This window comes from Tyto alba, unplaced genomic scaffold (assembly GCF_018691265.1).
Source record: "Tyto alba isolate M040663 unplaced genomic scaffold, T.alba_DEE_v4.0 Super-Scaffold_42, whole genome shotgun sequence".
In the NCBI taxonomy this organism is placed as follows: Eukaryota; Metazoa; Chordata; class Aves; order Strigiformes; family Tytonidae; genus Tyto; species Tyto alba.
The window spans coordinates 3,257,592-3,270,393 of NW_024881318.1; the positions used below are offsets into that span (position 1 = coordinate 3,257,592).

The 12,802-nt window shown below is 48.7% G+C and overlaps 1 protein-coding gene across 1 annotated transcript in view; it reads right to left on the bottom strand.

The window, feature by feature from the left end:
* NEDD4L (NEDD4 like E3 ubiquitin protein ligase) overlaps positions 1–12,802 on the bottom strand; it is a 185,540-nt gene that overhangs the window by 136,821 nt on the left and 35,917 nt on the right. The window contains 1 exon segment of the mRNA XM_042804482.1: positions 10,145–10,218. Within this exon segment, the coding sequence (XP_042660416.1) occupies positions 10,145–10,218 (74 nt within the window).

Below are 12,802 nucleotides of genomic sequence, written 5' to 3' on the forward strand. Positions count from 1 at the left end.
TTTTATGCACGCAAAGAGCAACTGGGATACATGAAACGTTCTGGATAAACTCACCTTGACTGAAATTATCCTCTGCAAATATTGAACCTGCATCAGGGAAGCAAGGAGGGAAACAACTCACTTTAGTTCACTGACAGTGCCAAATGCACGCAGGATCCCTTTTGATGCGCATCAGAAGCGCTTACAGCAATAGAAACTATATTGGCCAGCAGCAAAATTGGAAAGAAAAAAAAAAAAAACATAACAAAAGCTAACCACCAAAGTTATACCTGCTCCATTTACTCAGGGAAGTTGGGGAAAAAAACGCTAGTGCTAAAGCAGTTATTTTTGGAAGTGTCTGCACTCCTCTCTCCTTCCTTCCCCCCACGTTTGCCCACACCGCAGCAGCTCACGCTGCCCATGGCTTTCCAGAGATCTCCCCGGGGCAGCTCCCGTGCCCTCCTGCAGCACCACGCTCGATAAAATTAACTGCTGTGCCACCAAGACATGCAAAATGTTCTCCCAAGTTTTCTCAGGGCAGAAAGCACCATTTGAAGCCGTTGTACTCCCTATTTCACTGGGCTTACTTTCTATTAAACCTGGACCATATTCTTAACCATAAATTACGGTTTTATTTCTGTATTTATTTTTACCAATTAGGTGAAGATTTGCACAACTGCAAGAGGGGCATGCAAGCAGCTGGGCAAAAGGTAAAGCTGCAGGAAGAGGGTAGTGCCTGGGCGGCACCAGGGCCCTCCTGCCACCTTCCCACCTGGGTTTGTGTCCCCTCCTGGGTGGGAACACTGGCCATGCTGCTGGCTCAGGCCACCACCCCGGGCTCCCAGCGCTTTGGATGGCTCTGACAATTGATGACAAGCTACCACACCTTATTGTCACTCAAGGAGACACCTCAAAATCGGTTTTGGCTTTCACTTAATTATTTGTTCAATTGTGATTTCTGTAAAAGCAAAAATATCGCTGTGGTGTTTTTAAGTGTGCAAAAACTCCACGTGCTGGACAAATACAGAACAGAAAGCTGGTCCACGACCGGACAACCAAGGCATGAGATGTGATACAACAGAAACAGATGGGTGACTACAAGCAAACAAGCAGCACTGGACAGCATGATGGGGCATAGATGGGCACTGGTCCCTTTGGCTATGAGCTAGGCATTTGCAAGCTTCACCACCAAAAAGAGTTTAATGATGACCAACAGAGCTGAAGTACAGTAAGCAAAGCCTTGTTTAAAAATTCAGTGGATTATTGAGAGTGCCAGGCCTCATGAAGCAATCACAGACAGCAGCTAACAACCTCAGACAACAGAGCAGTAGTTTCAAAGGAAGTAGGGGGGCATGGTCAAAGCAGCAAGTTCGGGGAATTGGTCCTTCTGTGACAAACAAATCGGTGTACACCAACCCGCGCCAGAAAAAAAGGACATGGAAGTGACAGAGCTGTGTGTTGGTGAGAGGCAAGGAGGGCTCAAAATCATTAATTTATGCTGAAAAAAATCTGCAGACTTCACAGACTGGACATGCAGTCACAGCCGATGCAGGCAAGTGGCACAGGCAGCAATGCTGCTGCGAACAGAGAAGTGCACAGCACAGGGCTCGGGTCCCAGGGAGAGAGCAAAAGGTTTAGCTAAGTTCTGGCTGAAGGTTAGGCATCCCTGAGAGATCCAAACTAAAATCATGGCACGTATACTGGACAAGAGAGGCGTGACCTGCACCAGCATTTAGACTCTTCACCAGCTGGTAGGAATATACTGAATTCATAGTTCTACATGCAAAAAATAAGCTGTTCAGCAGCAATGCCATTTCCTAGCTGTGATCCTAGCCTCATGGCCTGCCCACTGCCTTCCCGTGAAACTTCACCCAGCTCTCTGTTCCTTAACGCCTCCTTCATACCTCAGGGAAGCGGAGGGAAGACTAGCTCGGGAAAGGACAGGATGGGAAACAACAAGTCACAGAGCCCTCAGCTGGTCAGTCATGCTTCAGAGCAAAATGCCCAGAAAGGTCAGTTAGCATACTGAGCGGTCCCCTACGGGCACTTCCTCTCTCAAACAATGAGAAACCCTCTAAAGTTTTGTATGCGTACACAGGAATCTTTCTACTGAGCAATTATCTGATGAAAATCATTTTTCACTATGACATTATAAACTTCAGTAATTATTACTATGTCCTCTTACTCATTAGCAAAACGCATACTCAAACAAGCGGTATTTCTCCACATACAGCCACTGAAATAGATATCCAGTGCATCCTGAAGAACCTAATTTGTACAACTGGAGAAACCCCTGCTGGTTTTGGTGGAAAACCTGAAAGCCCGGTTTCCTGGAAAGCGGGGGGAGCACCAGGCGGTGGTAGCAGGTGAGGAAACTCTCTGGTGCCCTCTGGTGCCAGCCGCCTAAAGCAAATCAGGGCTGGCAGGGCTGCTCCTCGCCCACCCCCCTGCCCACCAAACGCACTGCTACACCCTGTGCCCACGCTCCGCAGCCCGGTGCTCCTTCATTTCACCCACCTGCACGAGGCAAAAGTCAGCACTGAGGCTTCATAAAGCAAATTATCTATTTGCCCAGCGTATTCCTGCCGGGCGGGCTTTAACCTCTTCTGATACCACCACCCGCTGCCACCTGCTCGGCACCCAGTCCAGGCAGGTCCCTGTTCTGCCGCCGCTTCGAGCGCTCTCCTGACGGAGAGCCCGCAGCGTTTCTGCGGCCAGGTGCTCCCGGCTGGCTCTGCCACCGCCCGCTGCTCCAGGGAGCGCAGAGCAGCAGGTACCGAGAGTACGGGCACACCGCGACGCCAGACACAACTCCGGAGCGTCCCCACCTTTCCTCAACACCGCCACCGTCCTGAGCAACAGCGGGGGGCCTGCTGCCCCGTGACCACCCGACAGCACGGCGCTCGGAGCACACATCTTGCACAGCTCCCCGGAGCAGCTCCACGAGACCAGAGAGTACCGGGGGACTTACCGGACAGGAGGAGTGAGAAGGAAGGAGACTGCTCTGGCTCTTGCAATTCCTGAGCTTGTACGTTGCACGCGTCGAGGATGCGCTGCCACTGACAACTACTACCGCCCGCAGAAAACCACCACCTCTGCCTACAGTTGGTCCACGTCCCTCCAGGCAGGCATCAACACCTCAGACACAACACCGACTGACTTCACGGCAACATTTGCCCAACGCTGTTCCCATTGCCTCGTAGTTTTTATTTAAGCATACTAATCTAATGCGTACAGCACAAGCTGCATGTGCTAGCTGAAGTTACGCAGTGCAGATGCTACCTTGTCAAAAGACACTGCTTTCTGCAGGACATCCTCACCATTGAGTATTTTACTGTCAGCCTCTGAACTTTTTTTTCTCCCTTCCCTCCCTTGCCTTCCAAAGCACTGCTTGGTTTAGCTTTAACGAAGCTCTCAGTTTATTGGTTTCTTTTCTTTCCCTCACTCTTTAAATAACATGTTCATTTCTACTATACTACAAAAACTTGTGTTTCTTTCACTGCAAATAGAGCTGTCATTTAGAATATGTTTCCAGCAAACTTTCCCCCTCCAATGCAATACTGCAACAGCCATGCGTTCAATCATTCACCATTCAAAAAAAAAAGTAAAGACGGTGGTGATAGGAACTCATGGTTTCATCTCCAGTGCCTAACTAGAGCATTCATTCAAGTTCACAGTAAAAAGTCTTATTTCTTCTTCTGTTGAAATACTGTAACACATAGTGAAATTCAACTTGACTTGCTCAGTGCTCCTTTGAAAGACAGCATGTGCATGGCAAATGAGAAAATTAAATAGCTATGGCATGCACAAAGTAGAGGTGGAGAGCAAGCATGGGTAAGGCTAAACACTTCCACTGATCAGTGGCAATGCACAGGCCTCAAAAGGGGAAGCTTTGTATTGATTTGCATATTCCATTTCTCAAGCCTTAAACCAGCAGGAAAGTGGTTTTCTAAACTTCCTTCCCCCAACCAGAAAAAGGAAAAAAACACAGTATGAACTCTATCCCACTTGAGCAACTGCCATCTAGTCAAGTGGCTTTGTTGAACTCGGTCATTTGAGAGGTTTGCAGGACAGAACCCCCGCTTTGCTGCACCTCCAGGAGCTCCCTCGGGCAGGATGGATGCGGTGCTTTCACTCTACAATAGATGCCATTTTGCACCACTGAAACATTTCTCCAAATATTACTTCTATGAACCTAGCTAGTGTAACAGTTTTCTGGGTAAGGTTTTTGACTAATGGCTGATGTCAAAATCCTTTTTGCTAGGTGTACCACAAAAAGTAACTTAAGAGTTTGAGTTTTGTCCATTTTTACATACAGGACACAATTTTAAAGGAAACAGAAGTTCTGGATAAAAGCCCTTCCTTGTTGAGGTGCCCATTAAGCAGCCAGCAGAGCGAGCGCTCTCAGGAGCACTGAAGAGGCCATTCATTCTCAGCCAGATTACTTTCAAAAATTATTTGCTTAATTTTTGAGAGTAACTCACCTGAATTAATTTGTCTGTGCTTGACAAAGGAGGCATCAGTACGAGAAGAACAGGCTGTTTTTAAACCCCAGTTCCAAGTTAGCACACTCACTGAAGGGGATAGGTTCCAGGAGTATAGCTGTCAGAGTATTTTAATAATTAAAAGAGGATATACCATAACTCCAATTGGACTAGAAATAGTGATGATGAACTTAAAAAAAAAATAGCTACAAGGGAAACATCCGCAAGGCCTATTCACAGTCACAGGTGCTCTCCTTCCACTGCCGATCCACAGTAACAGAATACATATAATTAAAGAATTCAGCCACATTTCGAGTAGCCTTGGTGTCCACGGGGGTACACGGTATGATTTAAAACACCAGCAGAAGCCCGGAGCCTGCACGACCCAGCACTAACACCGCTTCTGCTAAATCACTAATCTTGGACGAAGGAAATCGGAACAGAAACGTGGCTTGCACCTCGGCTGCGCTCTGCAGGCTTTCCAGAAAAGAGCAGGTAAAAGCAATAAACCCGGAGGCAACCCATAATAAGCTATCACATCATTAGAAGTGTTTCTTCCTGTTAATGAAAAGCATCTGTAATTTTAACTGAAAAGCACTTTACCTTTTTTCCATTTCCAGACAGCCACAACTTCCACTTTGTTCGTGATGGAGAAGGCAGAAGCAGCAGCTAAGCAGTTCCATCAGATATACCCACCGAGAGTACACACGCAGTCCTTCCCTCCTCGCTTGCCAAAACTGTTACTTTAATAACAATATCCGCACCGTAGTGTCTTATTTCACACAGCCAATAGTAGCCAGAAGACATCTTCCTCTCGTTTATACGTACGCATTCACCTTTATGACTTGTGAGTGCACCTGTGCGTGATACACAGAGCAACTCTACCTACACAGAGTGTCCCCACGCTGCCCAGTAACCCGGCAGCCAGCCCGGAGCTACCTTCAGAAGCACTGCATTTGTTTGTTAGAGGTGGGGAAAGCAAGCAATCGGAGACCCAGGTCCACACTCGAGCTACCTTCAGGGAAAGACACAAACCTGTCCAGACGCAGACCGCGCTCCACAAATAGACCAAGTCCCTAGGGAAGTGCTTCTCCTTCAATTTCAGTAATACGTAAAGGCACTCAGGAGAGGAACTTCCATGGCATATTCCAGTGTTCTCCGGGCATGGCTGCATTTGTGCAGTGACTTGCACGCTGCAGCCACAGCCCTCATGATACTCACAGCATCATTACTAATATGTGAGTAACAACAAAATAGTAATTAATAACAATAATTGTTCAGTATGTTGCATAACTAAGATTACATTATAATTTGCATTAATTACATAGAATACAAATATCTGAATTAAATCATTACATTTAAGAACTCGAGAGGAGATTAAGAGGAAATAAATGTAAAATAATAATGTATATATTACAATACCGTATATGTCAGGTGGTAAATCTACGTGTCAAAGCACTAGACAGCAACAAGATTGCAACGTGTCTTTCAGAATTAAGCATGCAAAACTGAATTCACAAAATTCCAGTTTGCAGTATCTATTAGTCATCCGTACATATCAAATACTTGTCACGTTACAGGGCAAAACGTAAAGCTGGCTCTTAAAAACCCACTTACACCTACACTGACTAGCCACTTACATCCACCTCAACTAAAACCACGTAGATGAAACTCGTCACGTTTAACCATCACCTCCGGTTGCTCATAGCTACTATTTCATTCTACATCCTAGTATACATTCTGTCTGCGTAACCATAACTCTATAAATTTCTCAGCTCTCATATATCATTAGTTACTATCAAAATGATTTTATAAGCCAAAAAGAACTTTGAAAAACCAAAATCAAAAGCACTGAGTTTTGGTCCTCAGAAGAAAAATACCAGTTTCTCCAGTGCTCTACACAGGTAAGAAACTTTCCTTGGACTTAATCAGGCAAGAAATGGCTTTCAGATTGTGCAAGCCTACAGGCAGTGCTTTATAAGGGTAAAGGTGATTCAAAACGGTTAAGGAAACCCCGCCGAGATGCAGAGCACAACGTATGCCCTGCAGTTACTCTTCCACAGCTACACGGTCAAGTTACCGCTCTGCCCCCGTCCGAAGCCCTTCACCAGCTGCGGGGGCTGTGACTCCGAAACTCTACCTAAGATTCAAGCAGCATGAAACGTCAGAATCTCAGCAAGGTATGCAAGGCCCCTCAATCAAACAGAAAAACTAAATTGGCACTTTAGCCAAGAAAGCAAACTTTCGGAAAGCTTGCCAACACAGCAATACAAGCATGTCACTGCTGCTGTTAGTCGCAGCTTTTACTAAAGAACTGTTTAAAGCAAAGTTAAAAGCCTAAGTTGGGAACATGTTTTTAACTATGTGGTTTTATGGAAACTTGAGACCAATTTATTTAAATATTTAAGGGCCACATCAGTAGAAGTTGGTTCAAATTCACTTAGTTTTAATTTTATGCATTTTGAAAATTAAAAGATGTTTTTACAATTTATCAATTCCTAAGCAAGTTTTAGAACCTCTTCTGAACGTGACTTCTTAAATATTTACAAAAGTTTTGTGAGAAGTATTGCCAAAAGAGATACTACAATGCCAGGGATTCAGCTGTGAGGTTTCCAACACATTCTTTAATGAATCAGATGAACACTGAAAAGATTCCCGCTTCCCAGATTACTTCTGTGAAATTGCCACAGTACTTCAATATTTACATAAAGTTCCTCTTAATAAGCAGGTTCTATATTCCAACCACTCGTTTTGCCTTTTTTTTCAAAACCTAAAGCTCGGAAAATAATGCAGACACAAAATCCAGCCAATTAAGTATATCAAGTAAACCAAAAATCTGTAATTGTATGAATGGCCAAATTAAACGCGATCTAGAAAAAGCAAAGTTAGCACCTAAATATGGCAATTCTGGGGCTAGTATTTGCAACAGAAATCATGTTTTCTCTGTGCCTTAGTCCCACCTCTCCTCTGAAATGTGCTCCTCCTCTTTTATTTTGGTACTGCAGCACCTCGATGCCAACTGCAGGAGCCTGGGAGGCAGATGCTAGCGTTGTGAGCTGGCAGCAGTACCCACCACCGGCAGTGCTACCTCACCTCCGCAGCAAGCGCTACGCGTCCAGCTACATCTGCCCAGGAGCTGCTGCTTTTGCTGCTTACGGTCAGCATCAAGAGCTGGTCCTCAAAGTAGCAAATTTGGGGAAAGAAAATTAAAAAGCTTTATCTTACCATATTCTGCACACAACTACCAAGGGAACATTTGTTGCAAATTTCACAAAAAAAAAAAAGCTGATTAAACTTTTAATTGCTGCTTTCGTGGAGTTTCAAGCTAGATATGCAAGCTAATGAACAATTTGTAAGCATCATTAAAGAAATACAGGAAAACAGGGAGGCTCATTTATACATTAAGAAATTAGTCATTTCAATAAAAGCTAAATTGGATACTACTAATTTCAAACTGACAAAAAACTTTGAAGTAGATCAGAGCATTTACAGTAAAGGATTTCCTCACACTTAGGCTTGAGATAGCAAGAACATCAAACGTGAATTAACCTTCAGGGGGAAAAAAAAAAAAAAAAGAATTGATGCTTTCCAGTTCATGTTGGCTTTGGAACCGGCTTCTCCCCCAATTGCTACCCAATTTGATTCTTTAAGTCACTGCACAACAAGCCTAGACTTGGAGAAAAGGAATTCCCAGGCCTGTGACTAATTCTTTCAAAGCAAATGACTTGAGAACATCCAAAGCGACTGTATCTTTCCACTAGACCATTTAAAACCAGTTTTCTTGTTTAACAGTTGTTACTTTGGCCGAAGACCAGAACGAACTCTGCTCTGCTTGCCCCCCCTTCCCATACACAGGCGAGCAGGGAAGCAATCACACCAAGACTACCTTATGCGCTCCACAGTCTCCTCTCTTCCCTCTCCAGTCCCCACGCAAAGCGGCTCAAGGCTCGTCTGGAATTAAAACCTGGACTTGCCACAGCCTGGCAGAAAAGCACCAAGCACAGTGCTCTCCGAACCCCTTTCTACGTTAGCACTTAGTGCCGGCCGTCTCCTGGCACAGGCGGAGCAGGAGACAACGCTGTTACCGCCTCTCTCCCTAGAAGGTACCGCGTGGGAGCGGCAGCGGGGCACCTGCATGCCGTGGAGCCTACGCGGGTTCACAGCCTGGCTGCCAAGCCCGACCCACGGGGCGCCCGAGGGACCGGCCGGGAACGCCGAGCTCCTGCCAAGTAAGACAGGGGGTACCGCCGGCCTCCGGGCGCCCCCGCGGGGTGCTGGGGGTGCCGGGGCGCCCCCACGGGGTGCTGGGGGGTGGCGGGGCGCCCCCACGGGGTGCTGGGGGGTGGCGGGGCGCCCCCACGGGGTGCTGGGGGGTGGCGGGGTGCTGGGGGGTGCTGGGGCGCCCCCGCGGGGTGCTGGGGGGTGGCGGGGCGCCCCCGCGGGGTGCTGGGGGGCACCCACGGGGTGCTGGGGGGTGGCGGGGCGCCCCCACGGGGTGCTGGGGCGCACCCACGGGGTGCTGGGGGGTGGCGGGGCGCCCCCGCGGGGTGCTGGGGGGTGGCGGGGCGCCCCCGCGGGGTGCTGGGGGGTGGCGGGGCGCCCCCGCGGGGTGGCGGGGCGCCCCCGCGGGGTGCTGGGGGGTGCCGGGGCGCCCCCGCGGGGTGCTGGGGGGTGCCGGGGCGCCCCCGCGGGGTGCTGGGGGGTGCCGGGGCGCCCCCGCGGGGTGCTGGGGGGTGCCGGGGCGCCCCCGCGGGGTGCTGGGGGGTGCCGGGGGGTGCCGGGGCGCCCCCGCGGGGTGCTGGGGGGTGCCGGGGCGCCCCCGCGGGGTGCTGGGGGGTGCCGGGGCGCCCCCGCGGGGTGCTGGGGGGTGCCGGGGCGCCCCCGCGGGGTGCTGGGGGGTGCCGGGGCGCCCCCGCGGGGTGCTGGGGGGCACCCACGGGGTGCTGGGGCGCCCCCGCGGGGTGCTGGGGGTGCTGGGGCGCCCCTGCGGGGTGCTGGGGGGTGGCGGGGCGCCCCCGCGGGGTGCTGGGGGGCACCCACGGGGTGCTGGGGCGCCCCCGCGGGGTGCTGGGGGGTGGTGGGGCGCCCCCGCGGGGTGCTGGGGGGCACCCACGGGGTGCTGGGGCGCCCCCGCGGGGTGCTGGGGGGCACCCACGGGGTGCTGGGGCGCCCCCGCGGGGTGCTGGGGGGCACCCACGGGGTGCTGGGGCGCCCCCGCGGGGTGCTGGGGGGCACCCACGGGGTGCTGGGGCGCCCCCGCGGGGTGCTGGGGGGCACCCACGGGGTGCTGGGGGGCACCCACGGGGTGCTGGGGCGCCCCCGCGGGGTGCTGGGGGGCACCCACGGGGTGCTGGGGCGCCCCCGCGGGGTGCTGGGGGGCACCCACGGGGTGCTGGGGGGCCCCCGCGGGGTGCTGGGGGGTGGCGGGGCGCCCCCAGGGCTGCCCGAGTCCCAGCTGCTCCCCACGGGCCCGCGGGGCTGCGGCAGACGGCCAACTCCTGCGGCGCGGAGGGCGTGAGCGGCCACGGCTGGCTGGCCAACAGGCAGCCCAGAATTTGCATTGCCTGCAATCAAGCAATGGGATCTCCCGTCACGTTTGTGAGCAATCCGTTACAAAGCATCCTTGCTCTGCTAAACTCCTTCTGTTTAAACGCATAAAACAGTCGAAGCAGAACACCTACCTGGCTCCGAAGATGTCTTTTTTCGCTAGATCAATGCCAGAAACCACCTTCACCCTGAGGATACGAGACTCCTCCTGTTAATAAAAAAGAAAACGCGTTTAGTGTTTATTCTGTAACTAATTTTGAAGATCAACAGTTCTCAAGAGCTTGAGCTGTGAATGAACTCTCAGCCTTTAGATAGCAGGAGTCTGCTGGGAGTTAAGCAAAAGCAGAGTAAGAGTAGACAACAGTAATAATATCATCATAATAATAATGTAACAATAATAGTAATAAAAGTAGAAAACAATTTGTTGAATGAGGCCATTTCAAAACCTAAATGATCCATACTCCACAGAAATTCATTCTGCTTAGATTCTAAAGCCGTCTCTCCCAACAGAAGGGAAAATATTCAGAACATTTTTGCCCAGTAATTCTAGTATCACTTGGTCAGAGAGACATCTGCAGTTTAAAAGAAAGCATGTAAGGTTAAAAATAAATCCTTAAAATGACTCTTTTTTTTAAACCTGTCTCACCACCTTGGTATATACAGAGCTCAAAACCAACTTTCAGTGACACATGGCAATTCCTAAAGATACATATTATTGAGACATCAACCTGACTCTGAGCTTATCGCTTCTTTACGTCAGGCTCCTGAGGACCACGGGTACAAATGGCATTTTTTTTACTTAATTTTTTTTGACTAGTTCATTTCTGCTACACAAAGAGGCCACCAAAATTAAATCTGGAAAGGATCCTACAGAAACAGGTTCTGCAGTCACCCGTATCAATTATACCTTTTTCTCCTCTGATAAGCCTCCCAGAACTGCAAGATACAAGATACAATTACAGTAATTCGAGACTCCGTTCCTTGAAGCTTGTTCAGAAAACAATAACGTTTTCCCACAGGATTATCCTAGCGTGACCACACTACACCTCGTCTATTTGCTTTAGATAGCTAAAAGCGAGACAGGGGCTTGTCAGCTGTAGCCGGGATTGTTGAGGTGATTAGGAAGGTCAGAAACACCCCAGAAGCAAAGCTGTACCTGTCCAGCCTAATACCATTCCTCTGGCAGGAGTCAGACGCAGGTTACTTCACAGAAAGAAAAACAAAAATCTCACCGAACCTGTCCAGAGGGCGAGTTTCATCCTGACACAAATCCTGCCATGCTAACTGCTGCATTCAAACAAAAGTTTGAGGATTTAAATCCTTTCTGAAAATTTGGTTGTTGGATTTTTTCAAGCAGCACTTAACACTGTCCGAAGTAGTTTCTAATTAAGAAAACGGGACTCCTTCTCAAAAGGGCCACCAGAGGTGAACAAAAGAGTAGGTGAAAAAGAACAATTCAATGGACTTAGGTTAGTGGATATTGAATTGTGGGATTTTTTTTCCACGTTAACTTTTTTCAATTTGTGAATGTCAATACACATCTGGTCTTCTAGAGAGCTTTTAACAGGCAAAAAGCAATGAACTTGCAAATTGTGATCAAAAAAATTCCCTTATTAAGAAGAGACAGCATAGGAAAAAAGTCAGAAATGCAGACTATTCTGACCTTCCTGAAAGAGAACTGGAGGATACGGAGTTACAATACTAAATACTGAGGGACTGAAAGAGGGATTTTTGACAGTTACTGTATCATCCAGGCTACTCAGATTTCCTCCCACAAAGTCCAGTATCAATTTTGCTAGAATGGCATCTTATTTCTGCACTAAAATAATCTCTGCGTATTAACTGAGTTGAAAAAAAAAAAAATCAGAGGAGGGAGTCCAAATACGGGAGGATCCTTAATTCAGGTTCTGCAAGACAAAAGATGATGCCTCAGACTATGTAAACAAACCTATTCTCAAAAACGCACTTGAAGTTTCACTTCATACTCCAAGTACACCAGAAGATAGGACTCTGTTCCCTCCCTGCTTGCAGGCTCTCAGCCTCTGCTAAATACTCCACCGAGCAGAAACGGTGCTCTTGCAAACGTCTGTTCAAATTTTCATATGCACAAAATATTATTTTTAAAAATAATTAACACACCTCAATTATTAACAATGCCTCACCTACCTACCCTTCAAGTTTTTTCCCTCCATCGGTAAGATACTTACTTTGATAACATCTATTATACACAAGGAGCAAAGTGAATTTTGGAAGATGGAAAATTTTTCTGCAGAACATGACATTTAATATATAGTACTCTGAGCCATGTGAGTAGCTGTTCAGACAGCTTGTCTGTAAAATAATTCCCATGTAATGCACTGAACTTCTCTTATCCGTATTATTTTGTTTAAAAGCATTCCCAAAAGCAGCATAAGACCACAGGTGCATCCCTGTGCACACAGGTGCATCAAAAGCACAATAAAAGACTACCGTGGCTCAGGTGACTACACAAAACCTCCAGGGATACAGGTGAGGGGTTCCAAAGGAAGCTTGCTCCAGCTTCACAGCGGGTACCAGCAGCGGCTCCCGGGCTGCGCGCTGGCTGACCCCTCACACCTGTGTTCCTCTGAGCTCTGCCTCCCCTGCCTGGGGGAACAGCAAGACTGAAGGGCGCAAAAAAAAAAGAGACTGCTTCATATTCTTACGCTTGCTCTTTCTGTCCCAATGTATTTATTTATCTCCAAGTATGCCGTGTCCAGGTAAAGAGAGGAGTTACGCTGGCACAGCAATAGGGAGGCAATCTCACCTCATCG